The sequence below is a fragment of the Bactrocera dorsalis genome, unplaced genomic scaffold (genome assembly GCF_023373825.1).
Source record: "Bactrocera dorsalis isolate Fly_Bdor unplaced genomic scaffold, ASM2337382v1 BdCtg357, whole genome shotgun sequence".
In the NCBI taxonomy this organism is placed as follows: domain Eukaryota; kingdom Metazoa; phylum Arthropoda; class Insecta; order Diptera; family Tephritidae; genus Bactrocera; species Bactrocera dorsalis.
This window is the reverse complement of record NW_026038408.1, coordinates 1-22,652: the sequence shown is the minus strand read 5'-3', so window position 1 is coordinate 22,652 and position 22,652 is coordinate 1. Positions and strand designations below refer to the sequence as shown.

At 39.2% G+C, this 22,652-nt stretch overlaps 1 protein-coding gene across 1 annotated transcript; it reads left to right on the top strand.

The window, feature by feature from the left end:
• Positions 1-3,599: 3,599 nt before the first annotated feature.
• LOC105224871 (glutamate decarboxylase) lies at positions 3,600-22,489 on the top strand (the record flags this gene model as incomplete). Its single annotated transcript, XM_049462239.1, is given in 6 exon segments — positions 3,600-3,836; positions 10,038-10,606; positions 10,701-10,768; positions 16,795-16,873; positions 19,848-20,192; positions 22,122-22,489. Coding segments are annotated over 6 exon segments (1,472 nt in total), but the record flags the coding sequence as incomplete, so codon positions are not given.
• Positions 22,490-22,652: the final 163 nt, after the last annotated feature.

The following is a 22,652-nucleotide window of genomic DNA, read 5'->3' as shown; positions in this document are numbered from 1 at the left end:
CACTTTAACACTTGGCTTCAAACGCTTTAGGGGGAAGTACTCGTACTCTGAAAAGACCCCAAAATGGGTTTTTGCGACTAATTTTTGGGAAAATGAAAACGATACTCATTTTCATGTCAATGTATAAAGAATAAAAAACAATCAATTTTTAACTTTTTAAAAAATAGATTTCTCCAAAGTAATCTATTTCCAACAAGACGCTGCGGCTCCTCATTTTTTACGTATAAACATGCATACAAAGTTTGGCAACTCGTTAATTTCGAGAAATGTCCCAGTCAAATGAGCGACAAGATCATGCGATGCAACACCTCTAGAATAATTTCCCTTATTCAAGCAGCAACGCTTGTGGAGCTCGAAGACATATTATATTAAAATTAACTGCAGTTGATTCCCCATTGATCCGTAAATCTCCTACCAAAGGGACTGCAGCTCCATACTGGGGGTTTTCAAATGGCTTAGAGTCTTCAGCGTTTATTTTTGTAAGAGAAGTAAGCTTGGAACCCTAATTGGCCTTATTAATAAAAGTTGTTAGGCATCAGATGGTATACTCTTTGACATAAGTTTCTTACAATCTGATTTTTCTCACAAACTCACAAAAAAGCTGTGGGTGGGCAATCTAACGTTTTAAATTTGAATTATCTATATTTCGACATTGGAAACGTCAAATACCATTCGGAAAGTGACAGATATTCAGTAGAAAGTCTAAAATTTACGAAATAGGTCGCTATTCGCAGATTGGGCAGAAGATCGTTTGACCGAGGATGGTCAATTTTACCGAAAAATCATCTTTTCGGACGAGGCTCATTTCCACCTCGATGGTTACGTTAACAAGCAGAATTGTCGCATTTGGGGCACAGAAAACCCACACGTAATCGTCGAGAAGCCAATGCACCCAGCACGAATCACTGTATGGTGCGGATTTTGGTCTGGTGGAATCATCGGCCCATTTTTCTTCGAAAATGAAGAAGGAACCGCAACCATCAATGGTGAGCGATATCGCGCAATGTTAACCGAATTTTTCTTCAAGCAAATTGAAGAGGAAGACTTGGACAACATTTGGTTCCAGCAGGACGGCGCTACGTGCCATACAGCAAACGCTACACTCAATCTTTTACGCCCTATCTTCGAAATTTAAAATTTTATATGGCCCACCCATACAAGTACATACATATCGGTTTGAAACCAAATTCTTAAAATAAGTAACTTCGCCACTGTTTAAGCTAACAAAAAAGAATTAATTTTGAATGCGAAATCCAAAGTTTGATGAATGAATTTTCTCACTCCCGCATAACGGTGCGCCAGCTGTACGACCTTGTAAGGGTCGATTGAAGTATGAGTGTAGCAATCTTGCCCACAAGCCACCACCAATCCACTCCATTCTGTGCAGCACTAACTCACAGATACATATGCTTACGTTTGCCACTTTTCCTCGGTATTGTTATTCCGTTCTTTATGGCACTTTGCTGCAATATTGAGACAACAACAACAACAGCTGGAACATGAAACCGTACGAGCGACCCATCATGAAGGGCGATTTTCAATCAGTGCGCGGTAGCCGCAATTTCCTCCAGCAAAATAGCAATATTTTCGTCTTTTATGCTCCACCGAATGCTTTTGATTGCCGGACTTTCTTAGGAGCGCAATGCTTTAAAATAAAATCTGATTTTTATGACCTAAGAAAAAAAGAACACACATAATGGCCAAAATATGCAATATTTGTGTAATTTATTGAAACGACGCGGGCCAACCGGAGCAAGGCATAGTCATATATCATGCAGTGATAAGAAAAATATTTTTTAGAGATCACCATATATGTATGTGTGGTGTGTTTGAGTTTGAAATATATTAACAAGGCACAGCTTAGTCAAAAAGACCATAACTACATGAAGTAAAGAAGATCTGAATACTTCATATTAAGTGTCAATTTAATTATACAATTCATTTCAGTTATGTCAGTTGTTTGTTCGATTCGTAGATCTCAAAGTTTTGGCGAAAATAAGGCAGCATACTTAGGTTTCAAAAACCTTATTCTTCAATTATTGGCGTAGACACCACTTACGCGTTTATACCCGACTTTAGAACAGCGCGGAAGTCGTTCTTCTTCCTTTTTCTCTGTTTGACGCCAATTGGAGATTCCAAGCGAAGCCAGGTCTTCATGTCCTGGTCTTTCCAGGAATGGAGGTCTTCCTCTTTCTCTGCATCCCCGGGTTGGTACTGCGTCGAATTTTTCAAAGCTGAAGAGTTTTCGTCCATTCGGACAACTGCGTTAGATTTCGAGGCTTCCTTCACTACCAGACCCATCTGCCTCGCTTCCTTATCCATTCTGGAGAAAGCAGAACTAATGGCGAAGTTACTGAGGCCATTGATGTCAATATCATCGGGATACGCCAGCAGCTGTACATTTTTATGGAAGATAGTACCTTATCCATTTACAAGTAGTTGTGCATATCGAATTATTTGCTCCAAGAATAGATTGAAGAAGTCGCACGGAAGACATTCGCCTTGTCTGAAACCACGTTTGGTATCGAACGGCACGGAAAGGCCCGTCCAAATTCTGACGTAGCTTTTGGTATTGCTCAACGTCAGTATTAGTTTGGCGGGGATACCAAATTCAGACATAGAGGAATAAAAGTCAAAAGGAGCTTTGAAATGAACGAAGAGGTGGTGCGTGTAGATTCTCATTTCACGGCTATTTTCCAAGATTTGGCGCAAGGTGAATAACCTTGGTCAATTGTTGTTTTTCGGCCTAAAGCCACACGACAGAACCCATTATACGATGTTGAGCAGGTGCAGATTGAGGGGTTTCCCTTTTTGTGTATTAGGCAGAGCACACTTAAATTCTAATTGGCGGACATGCTTTCGTCCGACCATATTTTACAAAGAAGCTGATTTTTGCTTCTTACCATTTCTTCGCCACCGTATTTGAATAGCTTGACCGGCAATCCATCGGCCCCGCCGCTTTGTTGTTCTTCAGACGGGTAATTGCTATTCGATGACTTCGAAAAGCAAAAATTACTGAAGCAATTTGAATTCTTCTCTAATATGCTGATATTAATGAAGAAATTATAGTTTTGGATCTTTCTCTAGAGTTTATTTTAACACTGTTTTATCTACGAAACTCTTTGTCATTACGCCTCACAAGAGCCCTTTGACCGTATTCTAGTCAATCCGCAATGAGCATCCACGCGATAAGGTTGGAAAACTATCCGTGTGTAGGGTGGTATTGTCTCTGTAATTTGTTCTGGATTACACAGTTTCGTAAATATCATGGATCTCATATACTCAACATGTCGGGTAGATCTATCTGGAATCTAAATTAATCGTCCCAACAGATTTGTGATTGCATCAAGATGTTTTGTCAGTTTTTGTTAAAATCAGTCGGCAATCTTAGACCATATGAGTCAGACAACTTTTTTAAAATTAACAAAATAACTCACTCAACTCTCAATATTAGACCTAAACCTGAACAATATTAGTCATTTAAATAAATATTTCAGCAATAATCTACAAAATTTAGTTTAAAGCTCTACTTTGTATGTGAATAGTTTTAATAAACTTTTGCTACGATTATTATAAACCAAACATTTGTCTCTCCCCAGATCTTTTGCCGACAACAGTTAGCGCCACTGCTGAGACCCGAGAGTTCCTGCAGAAGGTCATCGATGTGTTATTGGACTTTGTGAAGGCGACCAATGATCGCAATGAGAAAATCTTGGAATTCCATCATCCAGAGGAAATGAAGACGATACTAAACTTGGACATACCCGATCGAGCTGTGACCTTACAGCAGCTCATTGAAGATTGTGCAACAACACTGAAATATCAAGTGAAGACTGGTAAGTAAGCGAAGTAGATAAAGTATTACGGAATTGAAGCGAATACAAATAGTGAATATTGATAGCTCTACTCACGTCTCTATGCACACATTCGCGCTCTCACGTCCACTGCTGATTGAGCAGAAATATTTATTTGTTTTTATATTTTCTTTGGAGTTAATTGAATTTTGAAAACCAACAACCACAGAGAAGTGAGCCGAAATTGAATTCATTAAAAAGTTTTACATACAAAAACAATAACAAACAAACATGTAGGAAGTCAACGCCAACACCGACACATCCGCAACAAGGCAGGCGAATCCGGTTCGGTGGTGTGGCATGTGGCGTTGCGTTTAAGGGTCCCCCGTGGCATATATTTACTTGCAAGTATGTGGCATGCCACGTCTTCGTAGTGCCATAAATACGCTTATTATCGCTACTTCAAACACAATTGTGGTCACGTGGCCAATTCGATTAGGAAGCGCTCAAAGGGGCGGGCCACGAGCGCTCGCGCACAATGGAATCAGTGTGTCATTCATGACGCAAGCAAAAGTGCCAAGTTTCCTCATTGCCACACGACTTTTGGCTTTCAATCCTTTGGCGGTAAGAGATTTTGATTGATTTGGCACTTATGCCAACCACAATATTTGTCAGCAAAAAAAGCTATTCTCGTACCCTTTATGGCTGTGAGAAAAGGAGTTTCTGTAAACAGATTCGCATGTCTGCAGATGAAAGGTGTAAATTTTAAGAGTCTGGATTCAATGGGCTATAAAATAGCATCAGCCGCGCGTTGATCTGATTATCTGTCCATTGTTAGCTCGTGCTCGTGCCGCGCCACAAACTACCCTAATGCGACCGCAGCACAACCAGTCACGTCTCGAGTGACACAATACGCATTCGCCGAAGAAGAGACACCATGCTGTGCTGGGCGATTGGGAGCATCAAAACATATGCTAATGCAAATTGTCAGTGACGGGTAATTATTATTCAAATATTATGTCAAGACAAATTTCGCTGGGAAGGAGCGATTGGCTCGTTCGCTGCAATGAAGAGTACACTAAGCTTCTCGTCGTCCGCCTGTTCAAACATACCTCTAGCAGATAAGCACTGTCATTGTTTGTCTAACAAATTCAATTATGCAAAGTAGCAGCGTTTGACTTTTAATAAGCTTGTGAATCAACAAATATGTATGTTTAAATTGTATTTGGTATAAACTTTATCAATTACGTAGGAAATCGCTGCGAAACTCTGTGACTTTTCGTCCTTGTTATATTTTTAATCCTTTACCGTTTAGTCTGCTCTGCAAAGGTTTTTTAAGGTTAAAATTTTTTTTTTTTTGATATTAGCTGGCTATCACGCCATACATCGACTTACAGTCATTTGTAATGCCAGATGGAGATTCATCATCAATACTAGCAGAGGCCAACGTAATGCAGGACCTCAATGGTTTTAGCGAAGTTTAATATAGACCTTATATCCAATTCTAAGATTTCATCTAGTCTCTTGAACTACGAAGTTTCTATATATCTAAGCAGTGTTCTAGATAGGGTCGGACATAAGCAGGGGAGGTATTGCAGTGTCACTCTAATGTCAACTTACTTTCACTTTCTTATTTATAATGCCTATACGGCTCGCACGTGATACCACTAAATTGTGACCTGTGACTAGGCAAACAACAGTCCTACAGTATTTTCAAGAGTATTAGTAGAAGGATAGTAGAGTGAGTAGAAAGCTTGCTTGTTTCCCTTCCACTCCCTTGATGATCTCGGCGATATTGCATGTCCCGAAGCATTCTGTCATCGTGATCCGTCTGTCAGCCCCTTTGGAAATTTCATTGTATATCATTTTTAGCGACTTGTTATATTTCCTGAACTGTTTCGGTAGTCACGTCGACAGCACTTTTGGCAAGCTTTTCAGCTAGTTCGTTTTCCGGAGCGCCTTTGTGACCTGAACTAAGCCGCAGCCGCTTCTTCTTCCCTGCTTTTTAGGTCCTTCTCTGACGCATTGCTATGTGAGATTAATGCTTTAATTGCCGCTTGTTTTTTGAAACATGTACATATGGATATTCTTTATGTCGTTTCCTTCGTTGTTATCTATCTCAGTAGGTTTCGCGACCGCAAAAATTTCTGCCTGGATGATACTGCAGTATTCCGGCAGCTTGATGAGGCCCGGCCTTCACTTCATCAGCCAGTTTTGATCCATTTGTAGATTACCAAAAATTAAAGACTATTTTTTCTTTAATTTGCTCGATCTGCCATGTCAAAAGTAGGGAAAGGCCAGAGAATTTCACAGGATCGCTCGATTTATGGTCAACATAAACGGACTCCTGAGCGTACTATTCGCAAAACCATTACGCAGCTTGAGATCTAGCATTAATTATTGCATAATATTCAACCGAATAAACCACGTTCAGCACGAGGAAAATATAGCACCCGAAGCTGAGAGTACACACGAAAACCGTGGAGAGTCCATTCAGCGCCGTGCGTAGCAACTCGGACTAACGTATGGAACGACTTGGTGCATTTTACGTCGAGATCTAAATTGAAAGCGTACAAAATACAACTTGACCATCCCAAGCGACATTGTTTCTCTCTACTATGGGGTCTTAAAAAGTTCCAAGAAGATCTAACGTTTTCGAGCCAAATTTTGTTCAGCGATCAGGCCCATTTACGGCTCAATGGGTTGTGAACAAGCAAAATTTAAGCATTTGGGACAAAGAGCAACCTAAAGAGATTCAAGAGCTGCCATTTCATTCTGGTGTGGTGTGGTTTGTGGGACATCGCTTCATATTTCTTCAAAAATGATTCCCGTGAGAACAATACCGTCAATGACGACCGTTATCGCGCCATGATAAGTTGATTTTGTTTAACTAAAAAACGCAGAAGCTTGAACTTTAATAACAAATACTAACTCCACAAAGGCTTAAAAATAATTAGGGATTTCCGTTTCTCGTTAAACTCCTGTTAAAGTGAGACACAACTAAGCACACGTAACGGTAATCCAGCATTGACTTGTCTATTTACAATGACTTTCGCATTTAACTTTAATGTGAATGCCATCAAATCTCACCTTACCACTCACACGGCCAGCCCGGCTGGGTCGCAAAAATGCTTTTGCTATTATTTCGTAACTGCGATAAAAATCCCATTTCTGATCCATAATCCCACGTAATCCCCCGCACTCCATATTGGCAACATAATATGCTACTGCCAACCCCAAGCAGCCTACGAAATCCACAGAAATATATGTTTATAGACATGACAAGGATATACTCAGCCCGCATGGCATACATAGAAACACATAAGCGGTGTTCATTCATCGTAGGCAGGCAGCAGGCGCAACTGTCTGTTTGACAATGCGTTGGAGTACTACGAGTACTTCAATATCTCTCTACAATAATATATATGTACAAGTATATATGGTATATGTGTTTGTGTGCGAGGAGAGATTTAATCAAAATCCGTTGTTATTTTCTGACTCGCTGCACGCTGATCCTTTGATGCGAATGAATGGCTCAATGAACGAATGAATGACTGGCAGCGAGTGCGAAGGGTGGCAGCAGCAACAATAACAGCAACACTGGCTGGGCGAAAGTTTAGGCCAACTGTGACACACTGCCGGCAACACCGCGTGCAAATTGAAATGTTTGCCTTCGTTAAATCATACCTGATCCCTTCAAGACAAATGATTCACTCCATGCGGAAATGCCGTTTGGTGGCCTCAGCTGGTCCACACACATCTACGAATGTATATATATAGACATATGAGTGTGCAGTTTGACATGAATGACGCCTGCAAGGCTTGAGGCAATGGGTTTTTAATCACACGACTTATGGCACCCGACATTGAGCAGCTAGCGACTTAAGACGAAGGGTTCGCGCAACAAAACTGCAACCCCTTGTGCAGCGAATTCACACTTGGCACATCCTTGTTGGGCAAATCAGGTTCATGTGTCTCGGCTGGCGAGTGTTGTGCGCTTTGTTTACTATTTCTTGTTTGTATTTTTATTTACTTTTGGATTTGTTTCCTATTTGTTTGCGTTGTGGACTCTGTTTGGGGATTTCGTCTGCGTCCCATTTGGCTGTTGTGTTGCTGTAATTCGCAATTAGCCGCAATAAATGAGCAATTTATGAACCCACTCGCAGCAGTCGAAGAGCTGCGCAGCTCGTATGTCCTTTATTAGAATTAGAGCACTACCAACTCTGCACACAATATTCGTATGTGTGTTTATATTTAAATGGAGGACTCTCACTCTTACTTTCCTCAACAGTCAACAAACAATTGCGACCTTATTCATATTTTCTATGGACTTTTATTTTCGCTGGGAACAAAATATATCGATTTGTTAACGGAAACGCCAGATGTGCCGGAGTCTGCCGCCTATTCGCTCAAACTGTGTTCGCTCACGCTCGAACTGACCTTTGCAGCGGCGACCTCGGCCTCGAATACAACGGTATTGAATTGCGCTCAGGCGTGCTTCCCGACGTGCCTGGAGTTCCACATATATATACACATAAACACTTGCAAACAATAAAAAATATTAATATTTATTTTTGTTTCCTCACTGTCTGGACGTTCCATTGTCTTAGCTGTGCAATGAGCGCATTACTTTCGCTTCTTGATTGCATTCAACATTCAACATAGCATAGATTGGTAGCGAAATTGCTCTTTTCTTTTTGATCGAAGTGGGTCTTTTGATTCTGGCGTGAGTATTCTGTGACATAGCTGCCAAGCACATCTGTTGCTAGCTTAAGGCTCAGCGTCTGTCGTCTGCCGCCTGTCTCGTGTCGTTCAATTTGTTGCTCCAAACAATTATGTCGAGTGACGTTGTGATAGACAAGCGCGAATAATCGCAAAAGCTCTGCGTTGCCTCTTTAAGTTGAACCTTCCTATTGAAATAAACCTTTAAATACAATGCGGCCAAGGATAACTGCTCTTAAGGTTTACATCGCAAGAAAATACTAAACCCAAGGAGTCAAAAGCTCGGATATATAGCCTGAGAAAAAATTTAATCTAACCGACATAGTCGTTTTCAGTCGTTGGATGTCCGACATCTGCTATTAAGGTTTACATCGCAAGAGAATACCAAATCCAACTAGTTAGGAGCTCGAAAATGTAGCCTGAGATCAAATATGATCTAACCGATAAAGTCGTTTTCAGTCGTTGGAGTTTTATTTTTCCATATATGTAGATAGGAATAAATATTGTCTTCTTTCAGCTGTACACACTTGCCCAACAATATTCCATGGTCTTAACTTTGGAGGATTGAGCATCTGCACGGCGAATGTCTTTTTCATGTTTGAAAAAAAGAACTGATACGAAGTCAACTCCAAAGAAAACGGTGGCAACAGGTCGTAGCTTAATGCGATCAACTTGGCCATGGTGACTGCGGAGCGGCAAGCCACGGCGGCGATCTCGAATCGGAAAAATATTGGAGCATTTTACAATTCTGTGACTGTTCCCTATGCCACACATAGATCACACCTTCTGAATCTTAACAAAGCTGGACATCACTTTTCCGATAATACAGTCTTCACCTTCTTCGTTGGCCGGTGAAGTCCACTAATTCGACCAGTCTCTGGTCTCTGATGTGTACCTCGTGATCTCGACGGTCACAAAACTACTCAAAGACTCCTTCGGATTCCGTCTCCATGGCGTAGAACTTAGTTGTGAAGTGGTCTTACTGAAGTGCTCATTATCTGGAGTGAGCCAAGGCATTACCATACTTCGATGCCAACTAAGACTTCACACAGGATATGGTACAAAAAGTCTTTAAAGATACCTTTGCGTACCTGCATTCTTTGATATATAAAAAAAGTGAACTTTTCTTCTTCCCTCAACAATATTTAAAAGCTGATAACTGGTGATTCGCTTGGGAGAAAGAGAAACTTAAATATTCGTAGAAAAAATTATTTTACTAAACAATACTTTCTGTCACTAAAGTTCTACAAGAAAAGAAGAAAAAATCGATTTCAATTTCTATTATCAGACCAATCATTCCGCTACATTAATGTTCAATTGAATAGCTCCTTCCGCCTTTGCTGAGGTTTTTCACAGAGCGGAAGTGCTATTCTGGTTTCCGTTTACCCCACACATATAAATATATACATACATATATTGTCAAACTCAACGCAACTCTAATCTAAGATATTTTTCTCTTCACAAATCGCCACTTTTATTTAAGTATCCTTTTAATTTCTTTTGTTTCTCTCTACTTCACAGGGCATCCACACTTCTTCAATCAGCTGTCATGTGGATTGGACATCGTCTCGATGGCTGGCGAGTGGTTGACTGCAACTGCCAATACCAACATGTTCACATATGAGATTGCGCCCGTCTTCATTTTAATGGAGAATGTGGTACTCTCAAAGATGCGTCAAATCATTGGCTGGGAAGGTGGCGACTCCATACTGGCACCAGGCGGTTCGATTTCCAATTTGTATGCATTCCTTGCGGCACGTCACAAAATGTTCCCCAATTACAAGGAACACGGTGCTGCCGGTCTGCCCGGCCAACTGGTGATGTTCACCTCTGATCAATGCCACTATTCGGTGAAGTCCTGCGCTGCTGTTTGTGGTCTGGGCACAGATCACTGTGTTATGGTGCCATCTGATGAGCATGGCAAGATGATCATTTCGGAGTTGGAACGTTTGATATTGGAACGAAAGGCCAAGGGTCACATTCCATTCTTTGTCAATGCGACCGCTGGTACTACGGTGTTGGGTGCCTTCGACAACATCAATCAGATAGCGGATATTTGCCAGAAGTACAAGTGTTGGTTGCACATAGATGTAAGTGGACTGGCAAAAAAAACTTAAGAGAATTCATAAACATAATTATCAATTGTATTAATTTTGTTTCTTTTTCTTCTACTTGTTGTCTTAGGCTGCTTGGGGTGGTGGTCTGCTTTTGTCGCGGAAATATCGTCATCCTCGTCTCTCGGGCATTGAGCGGTGAGTTTTCTGAATAATCATTTGCATATATAAATTTTTTCTAAATATATTATGTGAAGTAAAGCAGGAATCTCGAAAATTTGGCATTACTTGGTAAAGAATGCCTTAAAGTGGAGCGTTTTTTTACATTTGGGGTGTTTCTTCGGCTAATTTGAACCAACGAACTCGGAACGTAATCTGCGACCTACTAAATGTCACTTCGTTCTGTTGTTGAGTTCACCCACAATGGAAGTAGAAAATGTACACGATTTAATTCCATTATTTTCTCTAGAAGAATATTTTAAATTACTGTAAACAAAACAAAAGCGCTCTTATGTCAAAGTGTGCTGAGTATACATGCCATCAAAAATATCAAACTTCGCGATAAAATTTCAGATAGCAAGAGTAGTGTTGTCAAATTCCGTAATATAGTCGTTAGCCGCCTATTCAACCCTTGATATCTTCCTTTATATGATCAACTGCAGCCATTAAAGCCTGAAATATGGTACTATTACACATATTACTTCATTCTAGATCTAGGAAGTTGTAAATGTATTTAGAGGACAAGGTTCCTTTGTTCCAACCTTATCTGGCTGGGGACTGTTAGCTGTCTTCGGACATTAACGCTAGCCTATCAGATGTCACGCTTCTTTGTATCGTGGCTCTTCCATTCGGATTGTTATGACCTAAGGCATGTGCATACGCCGGTTCTTCTGGGCATAAAAAATAAATTTAAGAACAAACGTCGTTGGACCATACATATTGTACATGATTCTGAACTTTTTTCACTTTCAACTATATTCTTATTCCCTGCTTGTTTGAAACTGCGGCAAAAGTGGTAGTAGTAACTGTTAACTGTATATACTTTTACTAGACTTATTTAATAAGACCTTAGTTTTTTCTATCTTACTTAAGCCTTTTTGCTTCGTTATCTTACTGCTGCTCTGTCATTTATATAAGTTGTTTTCTATACACCCTCACAGTTATTAAATAAGGTTTAACAGGCCTTCTCGATGACTAGTCCTAACGAACTACTTGAGTTGTATTAATATAGTGAACAACATTTTTCATCGATGGTATGGTGAATTCAATTGAGGTCGGAGATTACTCCAAGACGAATTTTGGAAAGGTCGTCCAAAATCAGTTGTTGTTCCGGAAGCTATTGATGTTCTGCACAAACTGATATTGCAAGTGACCTATTGTGAGATTGAGAAGTAAAAACTTAATAAATATAGCCTGGGCTTGCTAATTAATGGTAAGAGTAATTCATACAGAATGACTTGATATGGTCTGGCTTGGTACGAGCAACTAAGTGCACTTTTTTCGTGAACTCCTGCTTCATTTCACTGAGCTTTTCTTATAATTATTAGCCATAGAAGAAAAAGTAACGAATTTTTCAAACAATTTTAAAATCAATTTTATTTATGTATATATTCAATTAAGTGTGAGTGTTTAAAGAAATCTTACATCCTCATCTATTTGGATTTTGGAGCTTCAACTTTCCATTAAAAACAGTCGGTGCTGCCTTTCACTGCCTTCGAACGGCCATTAATCAAATGTCATACGCTCCGCTTAGCTTCAAATTGAGAGTTGGAAGCTTACTGCTTGTCATAGTACCCTCCATTAATGACAGAATTCATTGGCATTATTTTCGAAGCATCAATTAAGACAAGGCTGCAACAATAGGAGGCACACGCACACCCACACATACATGGCAACAAGAAGGACTAAGAAGTTGCATAACCGCAACTTAACATAATTGAACGCTGCAAGTGAAAGGAGGCCCATAAATACCGACAGATTAGTGGTTACTCTCGATAAATTGTTCTTTTAAGCAAAGTGAATGCGAGTGTGTGTGTGTAAGCGCTATAGCTACTTCATACAAAACCTTGAAAAAAATTAAAAGCATAGCATTAGGCGCACAACGGGCGTTGATGGATATGGTAATCAATTTGAGAGTGCTTAGGCCATTTAAAGATTAGCATGGCCGCAGCGCCACCGCAAGCTGCCAGACTTTAATGCGCATAACAACAGCAACAGAGGAAGTAAGTGATAGAAATGGTGTTATTTTACTCAAGTTACTTCGAAGTTTGGAGTAGCAGCTTCTTCTATTGGAGTGAGCTTAGCTTAAGCTGACAAGGCTTCGATTTTAATGACAGCGGGTGTGAGAGGAAATGCATTAGGTCCATCAAAATAGTGGAGGGATTTGTGCACCGTTTGTTTTTATTGCATTCCACTGCAGAAGATTACGGCATTCCAGGGCGCAGTTATGCCAGCTTTGCATCGCTGCAGCGCCAAATGCAAAGCAAATTAAATTTTTAAGCGAAAATTCCTCAGACCTCTTTCAAATCTTTCGGCTTACAGCACAAAGCAGAAGCAAGCCCTTATGAATTGATTTCTGTAAGAGTGCATATGAGTGTGTGTGTTTGTGTAGCCTGCAAAGTGTTGCCCTTACTTTACATAAGTCCACACACACCCCAGCCACCTCAGCCATCAATTACATTTCAACAATGTGTTTTTCTCGCTCATGCCACGAGCCGCCTTTCTTCGCTGCTCAATTTTGAACGTTTTGCACTTGGCTTTCCCTTCCAGTACTCTTCCATTGACTGCGGGTGGCTGTTGAAAATCCATTTTACGTATTTGTTTAGTATCGTACCCTCGCAATGCTGCACGACCCGCATTCTGCTTTAACATCTTCTTTCTTGTTGTGCATTTTACCGTTAAGCATGTCAATAAACATCAACTTGAAACAAAAGGATTACAACAACTGAACAAATCACTCATCTCCACTGCAATTTGTCCGTGTTGTTATTGCTTTCTGTGCATTGCAAGCGTCAACAACAGCTGGTGCACCTGACAAATTGTGCAATCTGAAGGTTACAGAGTTCCCAGCCCAGCATACGACATAACATTTGCATTAAAGGATTAGTTATTGGAGTGTTTAAGTGGATGCTGAGATTGCAGGAATGTGCATACTTACATAAAATTGATATGAAAGGAACATTGGTGTGTGGAGGCAAATTAATAGAGGAGACAGCTAGGTAAACTTATCCTGCTTTGCTCACATCTTTTCTCTTGACTCTGATAGAAATTAAAATGAAACGAAAAGAAAAGTTAACTTTGGCTATACTGAAACTATAATACCCTTAACAAGGTTGTTTTTTTTAGGAATAACCAAATCGTAAAACTTAACCAGCAACGGTTTACATCCAAGATAAAAAGTTCAGCTAGTTTTTTCTAGTCACATTGTTTGACATAATTTTGAGAGTATGTCCACTAGTTTAAACCACGAAAAGTACTATATTTGCTCAATACTATACTCAACGCTCCAGACTCCATGGGCTCTTCCTCTACTTCACCCATTTCATTATCTGTAGTGCATCTTTTGTATCATATATATGTCATAATTTTTCGTCTAAGCATAGCTAATCTCTCCACAATTTTTCGGTAGCGGTTCAATTACTTCCTTAGTGAATAACAGCTGAGTATAAATCTTCGCCCTATTCATATCAACAGCTGATTCAATTCTGCCGTCTTCGAAAGCTTTTGGGAATATTAAGTCCTCCGTTGGAAAATTGAAAACATGAATTATCTGATGCGGCTGTGATAGTGTAGCCGGGATCCAAACCCTTGCTCTGAATGGAATATCTTTCTTATCGACCGCTACCGGCCTTACTTCGGGATATAAGTATCTCTCCTTGATTTGGCTATAGCGGTTTTGTAAAGCTGGACCGATCTCTGATCAAGCTATCACTTTGATTTGGTTCTGGAACCCGACGTCATCTGTGCATGACCAGTATTTTTGCCTCCGCTGCTGGCGGTTTAAATTTAAAGCGGAAATCTGCGTTTTCACAGCCAAAGGATTCCTAAATCTCCTTTCAAAGCTCTTGAATGGTTGGTGATTGCAATTGTACACTTCTGACAGCTCTACAATTCTCCGCAAACATTGACTTTTCGCTTAGTATCGATTCATATTGATATTAGGATGGATCTCGTCCATATTCTGTGATGTATAAAATATATATTTACATAAAAGGGTTATAGAGTTTCTTTACCATACTCTCCGTAGTTCTTTATAAGGCTTCTATATTTCTAACCTAACAGCCAACCAAGGTTAATTTAGTTCATCTTATTGTATAATTCTTATAAGCTTTCTTCTAAATGAGCCAATTCCGAAACACCTTATGAATTTTCACCTTTATTTCCACTTGGGTTCTTCAAAACTGAAAAGAGATCTACTACTTTCACTTTACAGGGAGCCAAAAAAAGTAAAAATTCGAGTATGAGGGCACTATCCTACAGATTATTTTGAACAATTTAGCCTTAGAAACTATGAGTCTAAAAGCGAATTTTTAAGGCGAAGTTTTTTTAGGGATTATGAAATATTGCTGGTCAGTTTTTGAGGTATCCCAATGAAATTTAACACGTAGACGCATTTTGAAATTTTATTAATTGTTATCGGAATCTACAAGATCGGACACTATAATATATCTCCCATAAAACCGATTAGTCATATTTTTTAAGCCTCGCCTAAAAAATCGCTGACTCAAAACCGCTTTTAGACCAATAGTCTCTTAGACAAAGTTTTTCCTCCCATTCGCGATGTTATAAAAAAAAAGTCGACCCACTCTAATTTTCATTTAAACTTAGTTTCATAATATTTATTCACCTCAAGTGTCAAAGAGAGCTTGTAATAAAACGAAATGATAGAAATTATTATATCGCGCCTCTCATCAACAAGATAAGGCGATGAGAGAATACATTACATTGGTCATTGATGGGCAATTTGTAATGAAATCCTTTCTTCTACTGAGATTTTTTTATAAATTAACGTGAGTGACATTTTACAATGAAAAATTTCTATTAAAAATATTCAGTCATCAATGAAGGTTATAGTAAAAACTACCTACTGAAAGAAAGATGACAATCAGTGGATTGCTATAAGAAGCTCGGTCGCAGCGCTGCAACGTTTTTTCCTCTAAAAGTGAAGAGAAGTGCTCATAGTGCAAAATAATGTCTTATTATAATCTTTTTGCGAAATGTGTTCGATACCGCATCTGTAATTTATTGAATCTTCATAGAAAGACGATTAATCTTTCTTAAACCACCGAAAGCATCAGTATTTGACAAGTGTTAATAAAAAAAGTAAATGATACTCGTATCGCTACAAAATGATATGCTGCACACAAATCACTATCAATTCCGGCGGGAAAAACCGAAATGCCGCACACAAAACCGTTTATTGATGAACCTGATGAAGAGCACTCATATGCCACTTACAAGCCACTGCCAACGAACGCCTCCTCAAGAACACAACAAATAAACGCACACATTCCGGAGATATACTCTACGACAACCACATGCATACATATTATATATAGTATATGTACATATGTGTGTATCGAGATTTATGTCGAGTATAAACGCTGCAATTGAAATCTGGCAAATGTCATTCGAGTGTTTACGTTCTACTGAACAAATAAGATAACATCACGGCCTTGCGACGCAGACTGCGTGCCGCCAACAACCCACCCAAGCCGCCGAGGCACAACCACAGCCCAGTAAAGTGTAAACCTTATTGCGAAAGTCGCGTCGAAATTGCTGGCAGCATCTGTGTGGCAAACCGTAAATAGCTCCCAGAGGGATGTTTAGCAGGCGCGTCCATAGTCAACGCGACATTACAGCCTGCCTCATGCTCACCCCTGTAGAGCAGCTCTCAACTTTTTTCACTCCCCCTTGTCGTGTTGTTTGAATTGAATTAAATGTTGCGGCCGTTCAACGAGTCTCACAGAAAGCTACATTGTATATATGTATATGAGGGTTGCTCTCATCCCTCTTGGTTTGTTCTGGCGTACCCTGAAGTCAGTGGACTCGCGTTAATTGCTTGTAATTTGTTGCTGAATGCCATTTAATTGTGGCAAACAAAATTTATTAATTTCATTTACTTAATAATTAATTATGAGTTCACAGTTGCGGCCAATTGTGCAATAATTTATTTCGATTTTTCTCTTCTTTTTATTATGCGATCTAAATTACGCGCGCTTTAGAGCCGACTCGGTCACCTGGAATCCACATAAATTGATGGGCGCTTTGTTGCAGTGCTCCACCATACATTTCAAGGAGGATGTAAGTAGATTTTTTTATAAAAATAAATATACATATATAGACATATATCTTTATATAAAATACACTGCATGCAAATGCAAATGTACTGTACACCAGACGAAAAGTCAAGTCAACTAGGAAAACAAAAACATTTCAAATCACTTTTTGTATTACCAGTTTGAAACAATCGGTATACATATATACATATATAGATTAAGCTAGGTAGTAGTTAAGAAGAAAATTTATAAGAAATGCGAAGAACTTCTCAAGCTTTATCACAGAGATTGTTTGGAGATTATCTCTATCAAGGGTTGGCCACGCCTACATTCGAGCGTTTCGCCTGGAAACTGGCGAATGACACACGTGATGTCTTGCTCCAGGGCCTGAATCAGAGCGGGATTGTCCGTATAGACTTTAGACTTTACATATCCTCACAGGAAAAAATTAAACGGTGTGATATCACATGATCTTGGTGTCCAATCGACAGACCCAAAACGTGAAATTATCTGCTTATCGAAGTTTTCTCTCAATAAATCCTTTAATCGTTGCGATGTGTGGGAAGTGGCGCCGTCTTGTTGAAACCAAATGACGCCGAGATAACGAGATTGAATTTCAGCCATCAAATAGTCGGTTATCATGTCGCGACAACGGTCACCATTGACGGTTATGTTCTCACCCACATCATTTTTGAATAAAAATGGACCTATGATTCCACCAAATCGTGGTTTTTTCGGGATGAAATTACAGCTCTTGAATTTCTTGAGTTTGTTCTTCGACCCAAATGCGGCAATTTTGTTTTTTTTTACATATCCATTGAACCATAAATGGGCCACATTGTTGAAAAAAATTCGGCTCGAAAACAACGGATCTTCTTGGAACAATTCAAGTGCCCATAGAGCAAAATGATGTTGTTTGGCAAGGTCAAGCGGCTTCAGTTCTTGCACAAGCTGTATTTTGTACAGAAGTCGGTCCGAGTTGCTGTGAACGTCGCTGAATCGACTCTCCACGATCTTCGTATACACTCTCAGCTACGGCTGGAATATTTTCTTCACAGCGTACTGGACGTGGTCTAGTCGATCGAATATTATCCCACAATGAATGCTGCGTCTCAAAATGGATGATGGAGTTGCGTATAGTACACTAAATAGGCCGATTATGCTGTTATACAGTACGTGAATTTTCGTAATAAATTTGAACGATTTGTAAATGTTGTTCAGTACATCTACCTCGATCACCCGTTACTTTTATTTCGGAACCTACGCTTTCAAATAACTGAGATCAGAATTTCTATTTATAGACAGTGCCTTAAAGATATTCTATAAATAAGCCTACTGTGCTTTTATTATGACGTTGTCAATACGATCTCACTTATTGAGGTACCAAAGGACTGACTTTTTCCAATTTTGGTTCCTCTGATGAATTTATTCCCCTGAGAACTACGGACCAGGAAGGACTTGTACCCGATCTAAACCCTGTTCTCTGCACTGTCTATACATATTCGTTTTTGTATTTATTTAATAGGATAGGATTGGATAGTTCTTTATATTGAGAATAAATACGAATGATTCTTTTTATATATCGCAATTAATTTATTTACTACCACATATAATCTAGTGATATCCTTGGAGTTCGATAACCAGTTTGATCTGTTTATTTTTGTTGTCGTTAATTTATGAGATATTGCAAATAAGGTAGAGAAAGATCAGGAAAATTAGCACTGAAATAGATTAAGCTCTCAACTTAGTCGAAAGGATCTCTTATAAAAGGTATCTACTAATATATGTAAATCGAAACAAGTGCACTAACCAATTAATCATGAAAGGTATCTGGTAGTTAAAGCCACTTAGTACGTTTTAGAAGAGATTGGTCAAGATAATAAGATTTTAAAATACATTACCTAGGGAAGCTTAAGAAAATAGGCGCTTTGAATATATGTACTACCTAGGAGTGTGGATTTTGGTGCAAGAGGAGTTTTCTTTATAGTATGCTTTCCATTCTTCTTAAATATTCAACCTGTTAACGTATTGTTCATTCCACTTCAACTCTCTCTTTAACTTTCAACATGATTTGTGCTTTTCGTGTACAATATACATAAGAAAATTATACATACATACATACATATGTTGTTGGAATTTCAATAATGTACGAGTCTGTCTAATTCAAATTGTACTCCTCGTGCGTGCACCCTAATGAAATACCAACAAAATCACCCCTGAAAACCATTAGTAGCAAATTTTTGTAACAGTACAATCAGCAAAACGAGCAACAGCAGCTACACTACAGCAACAAAAGTCATTCGAGCAATATGCTCGCTTTGGTCACAGTTGTTTTTGAAAGTTATTGCCGGTTTTGGCGAAGTCAAACTGTCAGTTTTGGAATTTTAATTAAATTTTCAACTTGACTTATTGGCAAAATGTGCTTTTGGCATGCTGACGCTGTGCAGTTATTGGTGCCTATATACATACACATATATATATAAATGACTGTTGTAGTATATGTGTACATACAAAACACAGACAATTTAATTGCAAAACAAATTCTAAAAGTAAAAGAAATTTTTCTCGAAAAAATGTTTCCTCGCGGCTCAATTTGCGACTCCTTTTCGACTTTAAGTTTACTTCAATCTACTACTTCTACTTCACTTCAATCCTACACTTTGTCCACTTTCCCTAATCCCCAAAGTAAATAGTCTGACAAGATTGAAAGGAATTACAATTACAACTACAAATAACGAATCAACATGAAAAGCGCATTAAATGCGTGTGAACCAAATCTGCTGCCAAGATTACAACAAAACACATATTGGCAACTCAACCTACACACCCACACCAACATCCAATATATATTCTTATGTACATCCATTATACGCTCTAGCGCGTTTCACTCTCTAGTCATAACACTTCACTCTCCAGCCATCACACTTCACTCTCCAGCCCTCACACTTCACATGTCACTCTTCCACTAATCCGCTGCATTTTTCCGTCCTCCCCCGCAGGGTCTATTGATTAGCTGTAATCAAATGTCAGCCGAATATCTATTCATGACGGACAAACAGTACGACATCAGCTATGATACCGGCGACAAGGTCATTCAGTGCGGCCGACACAACGACATCTTCAAATTGTGGCTGCAGTGGCGTTCCAAGGGCAATGAGGGTTTCGAACGTCAACAGGATCGTTTAATGCAGCTCGCTGAATACCAAGTGAAGCGTATACGGGAGCAATCAGACCGTTTCCATCTGATACTCGAGCCCGAGTTGGTCAATGTTTCCTTCTGGTATATACCAAAGCGTTTGAGGGGTGTGCCACATGATAAGAGGAAGGAAGCTGAATTGGCCAAGGTAAGCAATCAGTTTTTAATAATCTACCTAAATTGGATAAAAATTTTAAAAAGAAAAACAGATTATCAGTTTTGAAAAAAAGCAAAATTTTAATAAAAAACGATCATGAATTAAAAGATGTCATTAATTTCCGAACCCTTTAGCGTTGAGTTCAACTGACAGGAATTTTAAATGCCTTCATGTAACAAAGGTTTTTTAGCGAAGATCACACTAAACATAAAAAAGGGTAACTTTTAGTTTCCCAGTGAAGTTAACCTTTTAGGTAATGCTTTCTCTAGGGAGAAGAGCCGGGGTATTTCACCACTTTGGTCCTTCATGCGTTGGGAAGAGATTACCTTACCTTTGTCAAACCTTTCTGCTATCATTTGGAGCAGTGTGTGTTTGGCGACTTGACCTGTGAAGCGGTGTGAGTTCCAGCAAGACTTCAAGTGCTGCCACGAACATGTACACAAATCACTCGAGACGCAGACGCAGGCGGGTAGTTGCAGCTTCGATAGTTGAAGTCCTAACGAAGTCTGCGATGCTTTCGGAGCCCAAGCCACCGCTCCATATGTAATAATCGTTCGCACGATTATGGTGCACAGCCAGCTGGGACTTGCAGCCCCAGGATCTACCAGCAAGCCGATTGCACACCACACGTGCCTTCGTAGCTTTGACCATCAACACCACATCAACATGCTGCTTCCACCGCAGAGTGGAATCCAGCGTGAGACCAAGATATTTGACCATATTAGTCATCTCTATCTCTCTGCCCCAGAATGTTAGGTATCTGAAGCCAGGAAGAGTCCTGCATCTCGTAAACGGGACGATGGTCATCATATTTCGTGTTCTATTCCATACTCTTTAGTAAGAAGGAAGTTAGTCTAATTGGTCTGAAGGACTCTTAAAAAAATTCCTGGAGCATACTCTACATATATGTGAAGTGTTCTTTTTTCCAAATTTATACCAAGATACATTACATTGTCAAATTTACTTTGGTTTAGCCCATTTATAGTTTAATATGGTATCGAAATTCTCAACAAGCCTGATTATATTAAATTTTGATGACAGATCTTGATATATCCACATTATTAATAGAATCAAGGATGAATTTTTGCGGTAGTCATGACCTATCGCAAGAACTCACTTCATCTTTGAACAACTAGAACAATAACTGCAATATCTTACAGACTTGACGCAACCTAATACACTAAGTCGAGACCAATTAATATGAGGTCAAATTCCAAGTAAAGGGTTCTCAACGAACCATACCTTCACTTGGAAAATCCCAGCGGCGTTTCGTAAGATAGAGAAAGAAAGATCTAAGATCTGAGGGATCGCTTTCAATATAACCCACTTACAGTATTTTCTAGAATGAGACTTACTTTAAGGGATAGAGCTCTGGGATCCCTTCGGCAAACCACATTTTCTTTAAAACTCGTCGATTTCGAATTTATATTTATAACTCGAACCATAAAGCCCCTCAGAAATGAGACTTACATAAAATAGAAGACACAATTTTCAAACTCTGGGACCTCTTTTGACAGATCAAAGATACTTTTCACAGATGTTATGGTAATTACTATGCTTCCAATACGCGAGCTCTTCGAAAGTCTTTTCTGGTATAAGTATTAAGTATGATTCACATTGTTTCTTGGTATAATCAAATTAACTAATATGATTCTCATGCTTTGAGAGAAACCTTGGGAATTTCATAACGTTCCGAGCTCTCTGTTCTCATGAAATAATAAATTATTAAATGTAACCTGGTATTCTCAAGTCAGAAGGCTCTCTGTGTTTTCTCGTCTTCATTTTTCTTATACTTCGAAAGTTTTGCTAGGAGACGAATATCAAAGCTTTCAATTGCCACCATGTCGTATGAGTACTATTCTAACCACATGCAAATTTAAATACATAAATTAATAATGTTGTATCTTTCTAATTCCACAGATCTGCCCCATCATCAAGGGTCGCATGATGCAGAAAGGTTCACTGATGGTCGGCTATCAGCCAGACGATCGACGACCAAATTTCTTCCGCTCGATCATCTCATCGGCCGCTGTGACCGAACAGGATGTCGACTTTATGCTAGACGAAATACATCGATTAGGTGACGATTTGTAAACGAACGAAGGAACTGAAAACGCTGAATTAACTTGAATAAAGGACTGTGCAATTACAGTTACATATGTACAGTTAAGTAGGCCAATGGCGCAACTTGCAGTTCTTAAGACACTCAGGGCTGTAGGCAGTGCACACTAGGCGGCGACATAGTTCAATTAACGAAAATTAGAAAAAATACAAAAAAAAACAACAAAAACACAACTGATTATAAAATAAAAACAATAAAATGCCAAAAAAAAAAATAAAAAAAATATTATTTAGCCAAATCTATAACGACCAAGAACTATCTTTAAGGTAAAAGCATATCAAAGCAAAACAAAAACAAATAATGTTGTTCGCGCCTGCGCAGCGCATACA